At 46.5% G+C, this 17,781-nt stretch overlaps 1 protein-coding gene across 2 annotated transcripts in view; it reads right to left on the bottom strand.

The window, feature by feature from the left end:
• The window catches only part of LBP (lipopolysaccharide binding protein), a 32,007-nt gene that overhangs the window by 2,964 nt on the left and 11,262 nt on the right, over positions 1-17,781 (bottom strand). Inside the window, exons 6-14 of one of the 2 annotated variants that reach the window (XM_015149034.3) lie at positions 13,451-13,514; positions 10,466-10,557; positions 9,782-9,958; positions 7,727-7,786; positions 5,421-5,588; positions 3,795-3,862; positions 3,279-3,321; positions 1,448-1,511; positions 566-642 (exon numbers count right to left, since the gene is read on the bottom strand). In XM_015149034.3, the coding sequence (XP_015004520.3) occupies positions 566-642; positions 1,448-1,511; positions 3,279-3,321; positions 3,795-3,862; positions 5,421-5,588; positions 7,727-7,786; positions 9,782-9,958; positions 10,466-10,557; positions 13,451-13,514 (813 nt within the window). Of the gene's footprint in view, positions 1-565; positions 643-1,447; positions 1,512-3,278; positions 3,322-3,794; positions 3,863-4,740; positions 5,033-5,420; positions 5,589-7,726; positions 7,787-9,781; positions 9,959-10,465; positions 10,558-13,450; positions 13,515-17,781 lie in introns of those variants that run through there. The other variant, XM_077951797.1, reaches the window with a different exon arrangement.

Here is a 17,781-nt window from a genome sequence, read left to right as displayed (position 1 = left end):
CTCTGTTGCACAGGCTGGAGTGCAGTGGCATGATCTCGACTCACTGCAACCTCCACCTCCTGGATTCAAGCAATTCTGCCTCAGCCTCCTGAGTAACTGGGATTATAGGCACCTGCTACCACACCCAGCTAAGTTTTGTATTTTTAGTAGAGACGGGGTTTCACCATGTTGGCCAGGCTGGTCTCAAACGCCTGACCTAGTGATCTGCCCGCCCCGGCCTCCCAAAGTGCTGGGATTCCAGGCGTGAGCCACCGCGCCGGCCTGCAGTGTTTTCAAAACGAGTTGGTCTTGAACTTCCCTCAGGTCCCTCATGGTAGGGATGGGAGGTGGTGGTGGCATAAGGCTGTGTGAAATGCCGCCTGCACCAGCAGAGGTGCCACTTCTGAAGGACACGTGGATGGTTTTGTGGCATATGGTAAGGCCCAGGAGCACCCGTCCTCCCCCTGGCCAGACATTCCCAGCTGCAGGGCTGGGCTGGGTGTCACCCATGAGTCATGGCCTCTGAAGCTAGCATATAAACCACCTCCTCCCTCACACATCCTCAGAGCCCCCTGAACCCACCAACCTTATGGATCTGGAGTCCGAGGTCGTAGAGCTGAACACGCTTCAGCAGAGGAAGGGGGAAGCCTTTGGCCAACTTATCTGGAGGTTGAAGCACAACATTGAGAGAGATTGGTGAATATATAATAATTAGAGACAGATTTTTACCGAAAATGTTCTCTGCAAACTCTATATTCGCTATATTCCCATTTAATGATTTCCAAGACTATGAGGTAGGTGTGATTAGTCTTTCCATTTTACAGATAAGGAAACTGAGGCACAGAGTGGTCAAATAACTTGTTCTAGGTCACACAGTTAGGAAGTGGAAGAAAGGGAATTTAAACCCAGGGAAGCTGGCTTGGAAGCCTAAGCTGTCAGGCATGGTGCTGTCTGGAGGAAGAACACATTCACGATAAGATAAGGAACAGGGCATCCACTCCCTGCCCTTTGCCTCGTCCTGCTCTCTGTTGCAGCCAAAAGAAGCAAAGCTTCATGGAAACAGGGTTTAAGTCTTTTGCTTTCTTTTTTGACTAGGCAGTTGGGCAATTGACTGGGAGATGTGAGTCCAGAGGCGGCTGCCTTGTGCCTTCTATATTAACTTGGTCCTCAGTCTTGGACTTGCCTCTTCAGAACGTGGGGCACTTCCATGTGTCCCTCTATGCCGCTTATAGGGAGGTTTCCCGTGCTCCAAAGAGCTGTGCCAGCCCCCAACCCTCATTAGAGCCCTGGAGGGAGATGAGGCCAACTTCAACCATCCCATGTCACAGGAAGGTCGCTAAGCTCAGAGAGAAGTGACTTGCCCACGGTCATACAGCCCCCAGGAGAGCCCTGTTTTCCAAGTCCAGCTCTCTTTCCTCCAGACGGCAGTGTCCGCTTTTGACTTGGAAAAATCCACAGTGGTTCTTACCGTTGAATTTGGGGTAGAGGGTGTTGAGGATGTAGTAGTTGAGGAGTGCTTCCAACAGCTCCGCCTGGAGGAGAACAGGAGAGGTACACTTACATCGCCACATGGCCACACGGTGGTTCTGTGTGTGCCAACATAGCAAAATGCTTGGAAAAAGCAAACTATTATTACATCATGTTACTATTTTATAAGATAAAACTCTTTTGAGATGAGCATTTATTATGCAAGTGAATAGAAAAATTTTGGAAAGTTACACACCCAAATGTCTTTCCTCTAAAGGAAGAACATTAACGTTTGACTTGTCCTTAGCCTTATCTTTAGTGTTCAATTTTATTTACAGTGAGAATGTTTTTCCTGAACTACCTGTATAATTTAAAAAATTTAATAAAAGCAAAATAAGCTGCTCTACCAAAATCATGAAACACAACTTTTAACCCTCACTATATGCCAAGCAGAGAGCTCAGAGCTTTGTGTGTGTGTCTGATCAATCTTTACAACAGTCCCTCAACATTCATATTAATGTCCCTATTTCACATATCAGGAAACCGAGGCCTACAGAATGAAAGGGACTTACTACCAACTGGGCAGCAGCATCAGGATTTGAATCTAAATTTATCTGAGTCTATAGTTCTTGTTTTTACATTTCATGCTCTGAAAACCCAATAGGATGGATTTTTGTGAAACTTTTTACTCGAATGTTTTACTTTGCAGTAAACATGCACAGATACAATATGAGTGTACCGTTATTCACTTCACCCTTTATTCTCTGCAAGGAGTCAGCCTCAGGGTCCCTGCATCTCTCCCCACAGCTTCTGTGTTTGCTTCCACTTCATAAGTGCTTTGGGAAAGTCTGGGAGGCAGGGCACAGGTGGAGGTGGTCAGTGGAGGCCAGCATCATGGAATGGTAAAAGAGAAGCCAACGACTGCACGTTAAAGTCTACCCAGCTCCTCCTTCCCTCTTTCCAGAAAGCTCTTCTCCATCACTTCGGCCCACACTGATTTTCACATTCTCTTTCCTCCTTTTATATGGGGCCGTCTACTTCACTACTTTTTCTACTTTATGGAAATCACTTCTTGGTTTTACCTGCTCAGCACTCAATCCCTCTTGTTTTGATAACAGAGTCTGTTTCCCCCCAGGGAACAACCCTCCTCGCCAGTCTTAGTCTATATGATTTGGATGTAGGTGACTGCAAATCCTGCCTCCTGGACTGTAGATGAGATCCATGCTGGGCTGATTGGCCTTGCCCAACTTCTGGCCACAGTGCTTGGCTTAAGACTGGGTGCCCAAGATTAGTCCAATGAGAGTGAGCAGGGAGTTTTTTTGTTTGTTTTTTTGTAAATTTTTAAAGAAACGGAAACGGTAGGAAACTCTGGGGCTTGCTACCAATTGGGAGAGCCTGCCTGAGAGTGAAGCTGACACAAATGAAAACAGAACAGAGAGATGGGAGAGAGATTCTTGATGCACTAATTTGAACACCTGAATCCAGCTATGCCTGAAACCTCTGATCTTTGTTTTTTCATTTATTTTTGCTTTTCAGTTATATAATCCTATATATTTCTCCTCTTTGCTTAAGACAATTTCAATTGGCTTTCTGTCTCTGGCAGTTAAAAGAATTCTGTTCAGTAGATGACTTAATTACATATTGTTTTATATTAGGATATAACTGTTCCTTGGCCCTATGTCTTGTGTTTTCAAGACTTTACACTTCTCCAGGGCAAAAAATCAACTCTTCTCCTTTTGTATTTCCTATTATAGGTGTCATAGCAATTGCTTCGGAAACACCCCAAATTAATTAACATTCTAATCATGTCATCAATAAAAACAACAACTTACATTGAATAGTCCAACTTTGGATTCTTTCAGTTCCACTTTTACCCTGTAATGAATCAGAGAAGATTCAAAGGTGTGAGCTTTATGCAAGTCTAAGCAATGTGGGGGTCCCCAGAAGCGAGAAAGGATGGGCTTGAGAAGGCACAGGGCCAAAGGTAGGGCGGGAACAGGAGTGGAAAAGATGACTGAGGAACTAAAAGCAGTGATACAATGATATCGGGAAGACTGTCAGAGGGCAGATGAAATAGTGTCAAAAAGCTCACTCTTTATCATTTCAGGAAGTTAATATAGGTGGGGCCTAAAATGCATACATTAAGAAGTAACAGTCTTAGTGAATTCTTTAACAATTTGAGATTTGTGGGGGCAGGACCAGTGGGGCAGAAGAATTGGGCCAATTGGGGTGAAATGTAAGTGTACTTTCCAAATGGTTTCCCCCCTCCCACCAGCTACAGAGAAGCAGCTACAGTATACAGATGGAGTCCAGCTGGGCACCCGCATGTGGGCAGGAGGCCAACTTACTTTCCTGGCTGCAGGAACCCAGTGATCTTGCTGGTATTGAAGGTCAAGATGGCGGACACATTAGTGGCCTGGAAATGCCAGTAGAAGGAAGCAGGTGTAAGTGATGAAGGTTGTATGTATAGGAAGGATGATGACGAGGGACTGTATCCTCTCAACAAACAGCTCAATGAGCTAAAGCAGGAAATTTGCCCCTCCCAGAAGGCTCACTGTAGGTGCTCAATCAATATTTGAACTTGGACTTGAACATTTTTACTTGAAATTGTTGTCCATGATAGCAGTTAAACTTTGAACAGACTACTAAGATAAGGTATAGAGTACCTACTCTTGGAAAGCTCTAAAAAGGATCATTTCTAGTTATCTCAGGTCAAGATTCAGCCCTAGTAACAACAATAATAAATTATTATTATTATTATTTTAGAGATGGAGTGTCTCTCTATCGCCTGGCTGGAGTGCAGTGGTGCAATCATGGCTCACTGCAGCCTTGATCTCCTGGGCTCAAGTGATCCTCCCGCATCAACCTCCTGAGTAGATAGGACTACAGGTGCATGCTACCAGGCCTGGCTTTTTTTTTTTTTTCTTTTTTGTAGTAATGGAGTGTTGCTATGTTGCCCAGGCTGATCTCAAACTCCTGACCTCATGTGATTCTCCTGCCTTGACCTCCCAAAGTGCTGAGATTACAGGTGTAAGTCACCACACCCAGACAATAAATTATATTTTAATTTAAAATATATTAATAATGATACTTTTGATAACAATAACAACAATATTAAAATTGCAGATACAGCCTCTAGGAAGAATTACCCTGGCAGAGATTTGACTTATTGATTTCAAAAGTCAAGAAACAAGAGAGCAGAGTTCTCCATCCAGCGAGCAGGGCCGCCAAAGGACACGGCATCCCTTCCCTATTAGACAGAGTCCATCAAAAAAGGAAAACTCACTCTCAATGTTTAATGCAGAGGGAATTTAATATAGGGAATTGGTTATACAAGTGATGGAATTGTTGAGAAGCTAGTAAAGCATTGGTGAGGCCATCCAGAGATTAGCAGAGACAGGAGGCTGTATCCACAGTTCCCCAGGACTAGGGGAACAATGAGTGGAGGCGGAATTATGGAAGTCACCACAGAGGAGACAGAGTCACAGTCTGAGCCTCTGCCGTGGCAAAGAAAGAGGAAATAGTACTCTGGCTTCATCCTTCCTCCCCGACTTCATTCTCCTGACAGTACCTCCCATTGGCTGACCTGGTGGAAATCAGAGTGCAAAGAAGCACGGGAAATGTAGTCTTCCAGGGTCAAATACAGACAAAGAACAAAGCAAATAGACAAAGATCTGTCTACATTTCTCCTCACAATAGCCCAGACTAACATAGTGAGAGATACATGCATTAAACAAATGCACGTGCAGACAGCTACAAAGTACCTTGGTAGTAAATGCTGAGAAGAAAGATGATAGGGTGTTACAAGAAAAAGTGGCAAAGGGCATAGGTAGATTGGGGGTAAGGGCCAGCAAGAAAGCCCTCTCCGGGAAGTAATATTTAAGTTGAGACCTGGAGGAATTATCCAGGTGGTGAGTGGGGAGAAAAGCATGTGGGGAAAAGGGAACAGCATTTGCAAAGGCTCTGAACCTTACCACAGTGAGTCGGAAGACAGGCTCCTTGCTGGAGCTGGGCAGGAGCACAAAGGCGTCTATCTCCATATAGGGGTTCACAGACAGATTCCCAGGGCTGAAGTTCAGGAGTGGAGCAGAGGGCACTGATCCCTGGAGCTCCAAGTTCATGTTGGGGTAGAGCCTGGCTAACTGGGAGCAGAATTAGGAGATTACGTCAAGAGAAGAAAATATACAAGTCTGCCAGGAGAGGCCTGAGGGAGTCAGATAAAGCTGGGAATTGCTTTTGATTGATTTTATTGCCCACGAAATTCTCTGTGCACTTTTCTCCTAACGGCAAAACTGGCCATCTCTCCATGTCAGACACAGAGTTGGCGCCATCTATTTCATGGCTGCATTGTACTTCATTGTGTACAGGTCTTGTGATGGATGAAACTCTATCAAGCATCAAGTTGTCTTCAAGGTTTTGCCATTATAATGACCACCTTGGCTATTATTTTCAGGAAAACATTCCTAGAGGTGGAATTGCTGAGTTGAAGAACAGCAATGCTTTTTTTTTTTTTGAGACAGAATTTCACTCTTGTCACCCAGGCTGGAAGGCAATGGTGCCATCTTGGCTCACTGCAACCTCTGCCTCTGGGGTTCAAGCATTTCTCCTTCCTCAGCCTCCCAAGTAGCTGGGATTATGGGTGTGCACCACCACACGCGGCTAATTTTGTATTTTTAGTAGAGACGGGATTTCACCATGTTGGCCAGGCTGGCCTCAAACTTCTGACCTGAGGTGATCTGCCCGCCAAAGTCTTGGGATTACAGGTGTGAGCCACTGCGCCTGGCCAGCAATGCTTTTAAAGCTTTCAGCAGGTATTGCCAAATTGTCCTCCAGAAAAGTTGGGCCCATTTTTTCTCCCTCCCTACCTCTCCCAAGGTTTCTCCATCCCCTCATCACACTCTGCTAATTGGGCATGCTGAGGTCAGATTGCCAGTGTTTTCGAAATATGACATAGCTAGATCCCACCGTCTCTTTTTTAAAAAACTATTTACTTTTCTCTTATTATTCTTTTAATATGATATTCCAAAGAATACTTCTTTTTTCTTTTCTCTCTCTCTTTTTTTTTTAGCTTTTCTTTCTAAAATAGAGTCAGGGTCTTGCTATGTTGTCCAGGTTGGTCTTGAACTCCTGGCCTCAAGCAATCTGCCTGCTTTGGCCTCCCAGAGTGCTAGGATTACAGGCATGAGCCACCACGACCAGCCCTAGACTCCACCATTTCAAAAGTGCTCTTAATTTTCTGTGTAACTAGAGATAGGTACAGAGTTTAATTTGGGGCAAGACTCTTCCTTTTTAGGAGGATATTCGTGGAAAAACAGTACTCCCATGAGCCTTTTGGTTATGGATATGTAAAACCTACATCCTCTTCTAGAACGGAGACGTTTGGAAGGCTGAGGGGGTAAAATGCTTCACTAAGAAGGTGGGCAGAGTTGCTTTTCCAAGCATTATAAGAGATACTGAACCTGTATATACATAGAATATCATCAGAAAGATATGCATAATCTGGTAATACTGGCAAACTTCAGATGGGAACTGGGTGGTTAAGGGATAGGAGTGGATGTGAGACTTTCTACTCTATAACCTTTTAGATCTTTTGAATGTTGAACCTTGAGAATCTATTATCCATTCAAAAACTAATCTTTTAATAATTTTTTTTGAGACAGGGTCTCACTCTGTTGCCCAGGCTGGAGTGCAGTGGTGCAGTCACAGCTCCCTGCAGCCTCAACCTCCCAGCCTCAGGTGATCTTCCCACCTCAGCCTCCCTGGTGCCTGGGACTACAGCTGTATGCCACCATGCTTGGCTAATTTTTGTATTTTTTGTAAAGATGGGGTTTCGTCATGTTGCCCAGGCTGGTCATGAACTCCTGGGCTCAAGCAATCTGCCCACCTTGGCCTCCCACAGTGCTGGGATTACAGGTATGAGCCACCATGCCTGGCCAAAAACTAATTTTTTAAAGCATCAAGAGCATGCCTGGCACCTAGGAAGCCCTCTGTAATTGTTAGCTGCTATTCATTAGGGTACATTTTAGGGACGATGCCAGCATTCCTTGGGATTCTTAGATAACACCAATAAAAGACTGGACAAGCTGTGGTCCCACAAGTTATGGGGCTCAGCCTCCGTTATTTAGGCTTTGAAGGGAGCAGCACCCCAGCCTTTCATGGGAGTCTCATCCTGGCCTTCTGACTCGTGGTCAAGCTGAGAGTAATGAGGAGGTTTTAAATAGAAATCTCTGGCGTCTAGTAGGCTCGGTCTGCACTCATGGGGCACTAAGGAACTCCTTACCCGTGGGACGAAGGGTCGGAAGGACTTGGTGGTCAGTCGGATATTAGAGTCAGGCGGTATCTGCAGCAAAGAGATACGAAGAAGTTTTAGGGTGCTCCCGCTGGAGCTGAAGGTCTAAAGAAGACTGGGGAGGCGGGGGGATGTGCAAGACTGTCGCTTCTCCACGACCTGGGTTACCCTGGCAGGGATGAGATGCTTGTCCCTGCATTCACCCAAGCAGAGCACATGGGTCCCCAGCAACCTGACTGCTCTCCCCTGGGTGTAGCTGATGTGTGGGTCTGCGAGGGTGAGGGTTGCAGTCACACAGACCTCGGTTTGTGTCCTGACTTTGTGATCTCAGGCCAGCCCTTTTATCTCCCTGAACCTCAACTTCCTTATCCATAAAATGGGGATAACAGTAGTCCCCACCTTCAAATTATTGTGAGGGCTAAACGAGCATCTAGCACAAGGCCCAGCACATGGTGAGTGCTCCATAAAACGTAGCAATTATCATCCCATTGAAAGAGAGGCCTGTGCTGCAGGTAGAATGGGTAAACCAAACACAATGCCAAAAGCAAAGGCCTGTACTGGTGTAGGAGGCCATTCGAAGGACAAAACGACCCTCCATCTACCAGACGGCCTCTGACTTACACCAGGGTAAGCTGGACCATCTGAGCCGAACCACACTCTTTCTCCCACCATCCTGACATCATTCATGAAGCCTCAACTTTTATGAAGTACTTCAAGAAACAACTTTTTGAAACCCAGAAATATTAGAGAAACTAGAGAACCATTAAAGGTGTGATCCACTATAAAATTCAGTCTCCCTTATGCAAAGCCGCATTGGAAACAGTTGTTTTGGGAGTGTGAGGAAGGCTGTCTCTCCTTTTCACCATGAATCATGAAATCATGTACCCTTATCACTTTAGCTACAAGGAAGCTCCCAGACAGGTTTGAGACGTTAAAGAAATTAATTTATGGGCTCAGTGTCTTTATAATTGTGCTTTATTTTCACTTGATCTTTATTTCCTTTTCTCTGAAACTATATGCAACTATATGATTCACTTATATATATATATATATACACATACACACACACACACACATATATATATATGTATTTTTTTCTTTTTTGACATGCAGTCTCACTCTGTTGTCCAGGCTGCAGTGCAGTGGTGAGATCACAGCTCACTGCAACCTCTGCCTCCTGGGCTCAAGCAATTCCTCTGCCTCAGCCTCCATGTAGCTGGGACTACAGGCATGTGCCACCATGCCTGGCTAATTTATGTATTTTTAGTAGAGATGAGGTTTTGCCATATTGGTCAGGCTGGTCTTGAACTCCTGACCTCAGGTGATCCGCCCACCTTGGCTTCCCAAAGTGCTAGGATTACAGGCATGAGCCACCTCGCCCGGCCTCATTCACTAAAATATTTTTGAATAAACCTCCAGAAATCATCAGGATGAGAGAAAATACGAATTAGACCAACAAGTCTAGACTAGTAAACAGGTGTAGAAGACCAAAACACAGATAAGCAAGCTGCAAAGTCTTCCACAGTTGTTATAAGGGAGAAAGAGCTTTTTTCTTTTTTTTTTCTTTGGAGACAGGGTCTCACTCTTTTGCTCAGCCTGGAGTGCAGTGGCACGATCTTGGCTCACTGCAACCTCTGCCTCCTGGATTCAAGTGATTCTCCCACCTCAGCCTCCCGAGTAGCTGGGATTACAGGCGCCCACCACCACACCTGGCTAATTTTTGTATTTTTAGTAGAGACAGGGTTTTGCCATGTTGGCCAGGCTGGTCTTGAGCTCCTGACCTCAAGTGATCTGCCCACCTCAGGCTCCCAAAGTGCTGGAATTACAGGCATGAGCCACCGCACCCGGCCATGGGAGAAAGAACTTTGACTTTGAGTTTCTTGGTTACCAAAGTAAAAAGGGAGATTGTGCTAATATATTTTTCTTGGTCTTGATTTTTCTCTTAGTAATAACTTACTATTTGACTGATGTCCACAGGGGTGAAAAGGAAAGAAGGAGCAGGAGGTTACGTGTTCATTTGAGAGACCTGTTTGCCACCATCCTCACCATGTCATCTGTGATGGAGAAGTTCAGATACCCTTCCTCGTGATAAACCAGGCTGGCCGTGTTGAAGACATAATCTGAGACGGCGAAGTAGACCATTTTGTTATGTTCCTCAGGAAGGTTTATGACTGGAGCAAGGAGGGTAACTGGGGAACGGTGGTTACGATGAAAGATTTCACCCTGGAGAGGGAAATAGGGTCCAGTTGGACTTTTCAAAGCCTGTCCCGGGGCTGGGGCCAGGTATTTCCCTACACAGTCTGATGAAGGGATGCTGGCTGGAGCACTGCCTGAAACTCCACCATTAAAGGCAGTGTTATGTCTTTTAATGAAAAGCTCCCCAGAAGCTTTGCTGTATTAACCCACAGGATGTCCTGGCCAGCCCCTCTATATGCCCTAGGCCCATCTACACTCCCTAGGCCCGCTCTGATTGGCCTCTTCTGCATGATGGGCAAGGCAAAGTAGGGGAAGAAGGAGGAGGGAAGGGTTAAGACCTGAGAGGTGTAAGACAGCCGTGGAGAATCCTAGCTCTGGGAGCACATCCCACCACTCCGTATCACCCGGCCCTCGACACAGCGGGAACCACTGGGAAGATGAGGACAGATCTGAAGCTGGGGGGACAGGTGGCCCAGGGAATGGCTGACCCTGAGGGAAACCCTCACCCACCCAGCCCGGCCCCAGGACCCTCACCTTAAACATCACCTCCAGCATCTGGGCTGTTGCCCAAGGGGCTTCCACTAAGCTATAATCAATGTCGGCGAAACTGTCAATGTCTGTTGTAACTGTGAATGACGACAGGGCAGAATTAGGGGCCAGGTGCCACTTTCAGCTGCTGGAGGAGGGGCAAGGGCTCTGGCTGACTCGCATTCTCTGTGACTTTTTTCAGAATCTCCCTACCAGCCCGGCCCTGGGGCAAAGAATTGCTTCTTCAAGAAAGAGACTACCTGGGTTCCGTTGGATGAGTTAACAGTGGTGGGGGTGTATGCTCAGCCTAGGGCCTAAGTAGTTCCCAGACAAGTGCGCACACACACACACACACACACACAGACACACACCATGAGTCCAGGCTTCACCTCTCCAGCCACACCTGGAGCTTAATGCTGAGCCAGTAACCAGGAAGGTCAGGCATGGTATGCCCAGAGGGCCCAGACACTGCCCTCCAAAACCCTGAATGAACGAATGTTCCAGGTCCCAGTATTGGGTTGCCCGCCTGGACTTCTGGTAAAATTGATGTCAGCAAGTAACCGCATAGGGGCTTGGGAGCCAGGGCTTGGGAGCCAAGGCATCAGAGAGCATCTCAGATCATTTATCAGGGTCTCCCCCTCCAACCTTAATGTGTGCACCCTGGACCCAGGGACTCCACTTGTTGATGGCTCCCTGCAGCCCTGTTGGCAACAGCAAGGGACAGGAAAACACCCAAACGTCCATCAGTGGGGGACTTATTAGATAAATGAGGACACATCCATGTGATGGAATACTACATGGCTGCTAACATAATAAGGGCTGTTACAACCACTTTGGAAAACTGTTTGGCAGGATCTGATAATGCTGAATCTGGGCATATCACATGAGCTTGCAAATTCACTCCCAGGTATATACCCAAAGACATGCGACCATAGGTACTAGGACATTCATAGCAGCACTATGGATAATGGCCTAAAACTGAACACCCCCCCAAGATGGACAAATAAAGGGGGAAGCATCGACATGGTGATATGCTACGCAGCAAGGAGAATAAACCAGCTGCACTACAGGTGCATGCGACGATATGCATTGACCTCATGTTTTATTTTATTTCATTTTTTTTTGAGACAGGATTTCACTCTGTGGCCCAGGCTGGAGTGCAGTGGCACAATTTCAGCCCACCGCTGCCTTGACCTCCTGGGCTCAAGCGATCATCCCACCTTGGCCTCCCAAGTAGCTGGGACTACAGGTACACACCACCATGCCTGGCTAATTTTTGTATTTATTGTAGAGATGGGGTTTCGCCATGTTGCCCGGGCTGGCCTTGAACTCCTGAACTCAAGTGATCCTCCCTCCTTGGCCTCCCAAAGTGCTGGAATTATAGGTGTGCACCACCACGCCTGACCTGACCTCATATTTTACTTTGTTTATTTATTATTTATTATTTTTTTTCTTTGTTGAGACAGAGTCTCATTCTGTTGCCCAGGCTGGAGTGCAGTGGCGCGATCTCGGCTCACTGCAACCTCTGCCTCCCAGGTTCAAGCAATTCTCCTGCCTCAGCCTCCCAAGTAGCTGGGATTATAGGCATCCACCACGGCACCTGGCTAATTTTTGTATCTTTAGTAGAGACAGGGTTTCACCATGTTGACCAGGCTGGTCTCGAACTCCTGACGTCGGGTAATCCACTCGCCTTGGTCTCCCTAAGTGCTGGGATTAAAGGCGTGAGCTACTGCGCCCAACCCTGACCTCATATTTTAAAGTTGAACAAAGAAAACCTTCTGGCTTTTGAAAAGATACTCAAAATATTGTCTGATTCCATTCATGTGCAAAGTGCAAAACTAATCTTTGCTGCTGGAAGTTGGGATGGTGGTGACCCTGGAGGGCTGGGCAGTGACCGAGGGGGACACCAGGGGCTTTGAAAAAACAGTCATGTTCTGTTTCTTGGTTGGGAGCTGGTTACATGCATATAAAGACTCTTTAGCAGCACACTTATGATTAGAGCACTTTTCTCTATAGATATACTTCAATAAAAAGTTTTTAAAAATGAAATCAAGCTGGCACAGTGGCTCGCGCCTGTCATCCCAGTACTTTGGGAGGCTGAGGTGGGCAGATCACTTGAGCCCAGGAGTTCGAGACCAGCCTGGGCAACATAAAGAAACCCTGTCTCTACAAAATATACAAAAAGTAGCCAGGTGTGGTGGCATGCACCTGTGGTCCCAGCTACTCAGGTGGCTGAGGCAGGAGGATCACTTGAGCTCAAGAGGTTGAGGCTACACTGAGCCGAGATCACACCACTGCACTCCAGCCTGGGACACAGAGTGAGACCCCCTCTCAAAAAAAAGAAATCTAGAACAATGCCTATACTATGTGTATATGAACATACATATTTTAAATTATGCATATACACATAGATTCATGAGCAAAATAATACATATAAGAATGTCTATTCATATGCTTACATGTATTTATATTTGTACATGCAAAGAAAATATCTGAAAAGATACACCCAAAACAGAGGTTCCTTCTTGGAAGAAAAGTTGGGGAGAAAAATGAACTTTTAATTTCTACTTTCTTTTTCTCTTTTCTTTTTTTTTTGAGACAGAGTTTTGGTCTTTGTTGCCTAGGCTAGAGTGCAATGGCGCAATCTCGGCTCACTGCAACCTCCACCTCCTGGGTTCAAGCAATTCTCCCACCTCAGCTTCCCGAGTCACTGGGATTACAGGCATGCGCCACCACGTCCAGCTAATTTTGTATTTTTAGTAGAGACAGGGTTTCACCATGTAGGCCAGGCTGGTCTCGAACTCCCGACCTCAGGTGATCTACCCGCCTCAGCCTCCCAGAGTGCTGGGATTACAAGCGTGAGCCGCTGCGCCTGGCCTTTAATTTTTACTTTCTATATTTTTGCCCCATTTACTATTTTATAAGGTATATATATGCTCTTATAGAAATAAATAGAAATAAAATGTCCCAGGGGTGGATGGAGTGTCCTACCTGGCAGAGTTTGGAGATAAGGCTGTAGATCGGAGGACACCAATTTCTGGATCATTTCGCAAATCTGAAAAACATGGAAAGAGAATGCCTGAGTGAGTTCCCCAGCTTTGGTCTGGCCCCATGCCCATCACTGCAGTCACATTATTCCAAGTGTATGCTCAGTGATCATTGGTTTACACATATTTATAAGTGCTTGTCATGAGCCAGGTACCAAGGAAATAGAAACAATAAAAATATGTAGGCTCCCATGTGGACTCCACTACGGTCCAATTGGACTTTTCAGTCTGTCCCAAGGCTGGACACCTGAGCTAGGGAGTCACTGACCCAGCCTGAGGAGGGCGCCGGCTGGAGACAGTGCCTGAAACTCCACCATCACCAAGTTTTCCTTTGGGAGGTCCTGGCCTCTCCAAATTTAGAGTTTAATAGCAGAACTAGACACTAACTAGAAATAGTCACACAAATAAGCATACAGTTAATATAGATAGTTCTTTTTTTTTTTGAGACGGAGTTTCACTTTTATCACCCAGGCTGGAGTGCAGTGGCGCGATTTCGGTTCACTGCAACCTCTGCCTTCCAGGTTCAAGTGATTCTCCTGCCTCAGCCTCCCGAGTAGCTGGGATTACAGGCGCTCACCACCATGCCCAGCTAATTGTTATATATTTAGTGAAGACGGGGTTTCACCATGTTGGCCAGAGTGGTCTTGAACTCCTGACCTCAGGTGATCCACCCGCCTTGGCCTCCCAAAGTGCTGGGATTACAGGCGTGAGCCAGCGTGCCCAGCCAAAGATAGTTCTTCATGGTCATCCTGAACAGATTGGCTGGATTGATCAGTATCCCCCATTCCCGCTGGTACTCCTGGAAGACTGAATGCTGGGGTCTGTAGGTTACTCACACACAGTTGCCACCAGTTGTGCGGCCTGCTTCTCAAGAGAAGGAAATGTGCATTTCCAAACTTGTTTGCTGTACTTGCCACTGTAATCACCCGAATTATTTATTATGCGGCCTTGGGATAGACTTTGAAAAGTCCAACTGAGCCCTACTGGGGCCCACATGAAAGCCTACCACCTGTTTGCTGTACTTGCTTTTGTAATCACTCGAATTATTTATTATGTACACTAATGCAATATCATTGAGGAAAAAGGTTTTTTGTTTTTTTTTTTTTTGAGATACAGTCTCGCTCTGTTATCCAGGCTAGAGTGCAATGGCACAATCTCAGCTCACTGCAACTTCCGCCTCCCAGGTTCAAGTGACTCTCCTACCTCAGCTTCCTAAGTAGCTGGGATTACAGGCATGTGCACCACACCCTGCTAATTTTTGTATTTTTGGTAGAGACAGGATCTCACCTTGTTGGCCAAGCTGGTCTGGAACTCCTGACCTCAAATGATCCACCCCCCTCGGCCTCCCAAAGTGCTGGGATTACAGGCATGAGCCACTATGCCTGGCCCCAGCTAAAAGTGTTCTTTCTATGAAAACCTAAGATAAATCCTCTGGAAAGTGGAGGTGCTTTAAAAAAAAAAACCCTCTAAAAACATGGTTAAATTTGGACCAGACAACAGAAAATCTTAGGAGGAAAAAAAAATCATAAAGATCAAGAAGGATTCTACACTGGGACGGCTTTGCAAGTATCTTTAAATTCTCATTGTGGTTAAAGAAACCTGGGATGGAATTTGTAGCAGGTTAATGTTTTATGCAGGAAAGACCAAGGGCAATGTCAATCAAGAGACCATTTTCAAAGAAAATCTGTGGGCACTCACTGACACAGCTTGAAGAGGGGGCATTGGAGATGCTGTCGGAAACTCCACCATTAAAACATTTGGGTTCATACGTCAATATTTTCTTTATGTGCGATGAGAAAGTCCTCACTTTAAACAGCTCTTGTTGTCAGCCAGCTACCACCTATCGTTCAACAAATCCACATATACAGTGAAGGAGAGGGACATGCAGGGCCCTGGCCTAGTGCAGGGGTCACAGATGGCTTCTGTGCTAAAGGGTGAGCAGGCACCATCCATCGGGCACTGGGTTGCTGATGGAAGGGCGATGCTGGGGGCTGGGAAGGCAAAAGGCTATATCTTAACCTCTCTTTGCAACTGCTCCACTTTCTGGGAGAGGAGTTTAGCAGCGAGGAGCTGCCAGAAAGCAAGGTCAAGTGTGGTGAGGAACGTTCGTGGCTGATTGCAAGGGAACCAAGAAACTCCACCCATCTCCCTGAAGACCGCTCCTTTCTTGCCTTTCCTTCAGACAACAGCCCGTTAGACCATCCCAAAAGCCTGGAACCTGGATGCCCCAGTCTCTAGGGACCCAAAGGACTGGGCAGGGGAGGCATGGGATGCCTGAGTCACAGACACACAGCAGGGCCTCCTGGGGAGGCAGCTGGGGTAGTGGTTAGGGGTGCAGCAGGAGAGCCAGGTAAACTTGGGTTCAAATCCTGCCCAGTCCCCAGTGGTTGTTTGACCTTTGCAGAACCTCTCTCTGCTTTTTGGTTCTTACCCACAAGATACAATGGCAAAGCCAAGTGCTTCCCAGGGTGTTTTTGTCAGTGGTGTTCAAACTAGAGTGACTCCATCTTGAACAGGGGCAAAATGAGACTGAGACCTGCTGGGCTGCATTCCCAGGTCAGGCATTCTTAGTCACAGGATGAGCTAGGAGGTCAGCAGGATTGGTATCACAAGATACAGGTCATAAAGACCCTGCTGATAAAACAGGAGGCGGTAAAGAAGCTGGCCAAACCAACCAAAACCAAGATGCCCTCTGGTCATCCTCACCGCTCATTATATGTTAATTAAAATGCATTGGCATGCTAAAAGACATGACCACCAGCGCCATGACAGTTTACAAATGCCATGGCAACGTCCAGAAGTTACCGTAGATGGTCTAAAAGGGGAAGGAACCCTCGGTTCTGGGAAGTCCTCGCCCCTTTCCAGGAAAACTCATGAATAATCCACTCCTTGTTTAGCATAGACTCAAGAAATAACCACAAGTATACGCAGCTGAGTGGCCATGCGGCTTCTCTGCCTGTGGAGTAGCCTTTCTTTTCTGTTGTTACTTCTCTAATAAACTTGCTTTTACTTTATGAACTCACCCCAAATTCTTTCTTGCACGAAATCCAAGAATCCTCTCTTGAGGTTCCGGATCAGGACCCCTTTCTGGTAATATTTTGGGAAGCTGGGGAATGAGGTAGTGAGTATATATCACCCAGAGAGCAAGCATTTGTGAGCGCTTGTTCTCCTTAGCCCTGCTGGTCCAGGTGTCACATCCCACCCCGAGTGGGGAATTAGAAAGGCCTGCACCAGGCTCTTAGTTTTTCCGGAAGGAAGAGAATTTGAAGATCTCTAAGGATCAGGGGTCAGGTAAGATCTCCATCTTTCCCAAGATACCCAGCCCCAGAAGGTGTTTGATATGAGCTGCTCCACATCCTAGGAAGCTCCATTCCTGATTCAGCCTCTCACCAGCAAGGTGACACTGGGAAAGCTACTCCACCCCTCAGCCTCCTCTGTCCATGTGGAAAATGGCGCCTCCTTCCAAGGTTGAGGTTAAGATCCAATGGGACTGGTCGGGTGTGGTGGCTCACACTTGAAATCCCAGCACTTTGGGACGCTGAGGTGGGTGGATCACGAGGTCAGGAGTTCAAGACCAGCCTGGCCAATATGGTGAAGCCCTGTCTCTATTAAAAATGCAACAAACTAACTGGGTGTGGTGGCATGTGCCTGTGGTCCCAGCTACTCGGGAGGCTGAGGCAGAAGAATTGCTTGAACCCGGGAGGTGGAGGTTGCAGTGAGCCAAGGTCGTGCCACTGCACTCCAGCCTGGGCAGCAGAGTGAGACTCTTGTCTCAAAAAAAAAATCCAATGGGACTGTGCACACGAAGTGCTGAGCTCGTTATCCCTGGCCACAGCCTCAAGAAATAGCAGCCATTTTTGTTATAAATCAGAATAGTTATACAATAATATATTCTGTACAGCATTAATTATATTCATTTATCAAAACAATAATTATCATGGTACGTGATTACTATGATAATTATAATTGTACTACATTACTATTGTTAGGCACAGCAATATGGCAACAGGGTGCCTGAGTAGGTTGGCATATTTCTTAAGGTCACTTAATCCCAGGGACCCAGAACCAGAAAAGAAACAGCACAACTGGCCACATCCAAAGTGCAGGGTTTGCCTGCGGTTCCTGCTTCAACCACGAGGGGGCACTCAAAGCCAAACCAGAGGTTGGACCTACAGACTTGGGGGGTGGGGGTGTGTGTGCATGTGTGTGTGGTGTGTGTGTGGTGTGTGTGGGTGGTGTGTTTGTGTGTGTAGGATGTGTGTGGTGTCTGTGGTG

The sequence above is a fragment of the Macaca mulatta genome, chromosome 10 (assembly GCF_049350105.2).
Source record: "Macaca mulatta isolate MMU2019108-1 chromosome 10, T2T-MMU8v2.0, whole genome shotgun sequence".
Classification (NCBI taxonomy): Eukaryota; Metazoa; Chordata; class Mammalia; order Primates; family Cercopithecidae; genus Macaca; species Macaca mulatta.
The sequence above is the reverse complement of the archived record's forward strand: the minus strand, read 5'-3'. Positions and strand labels throughout refer to the sequence as shown.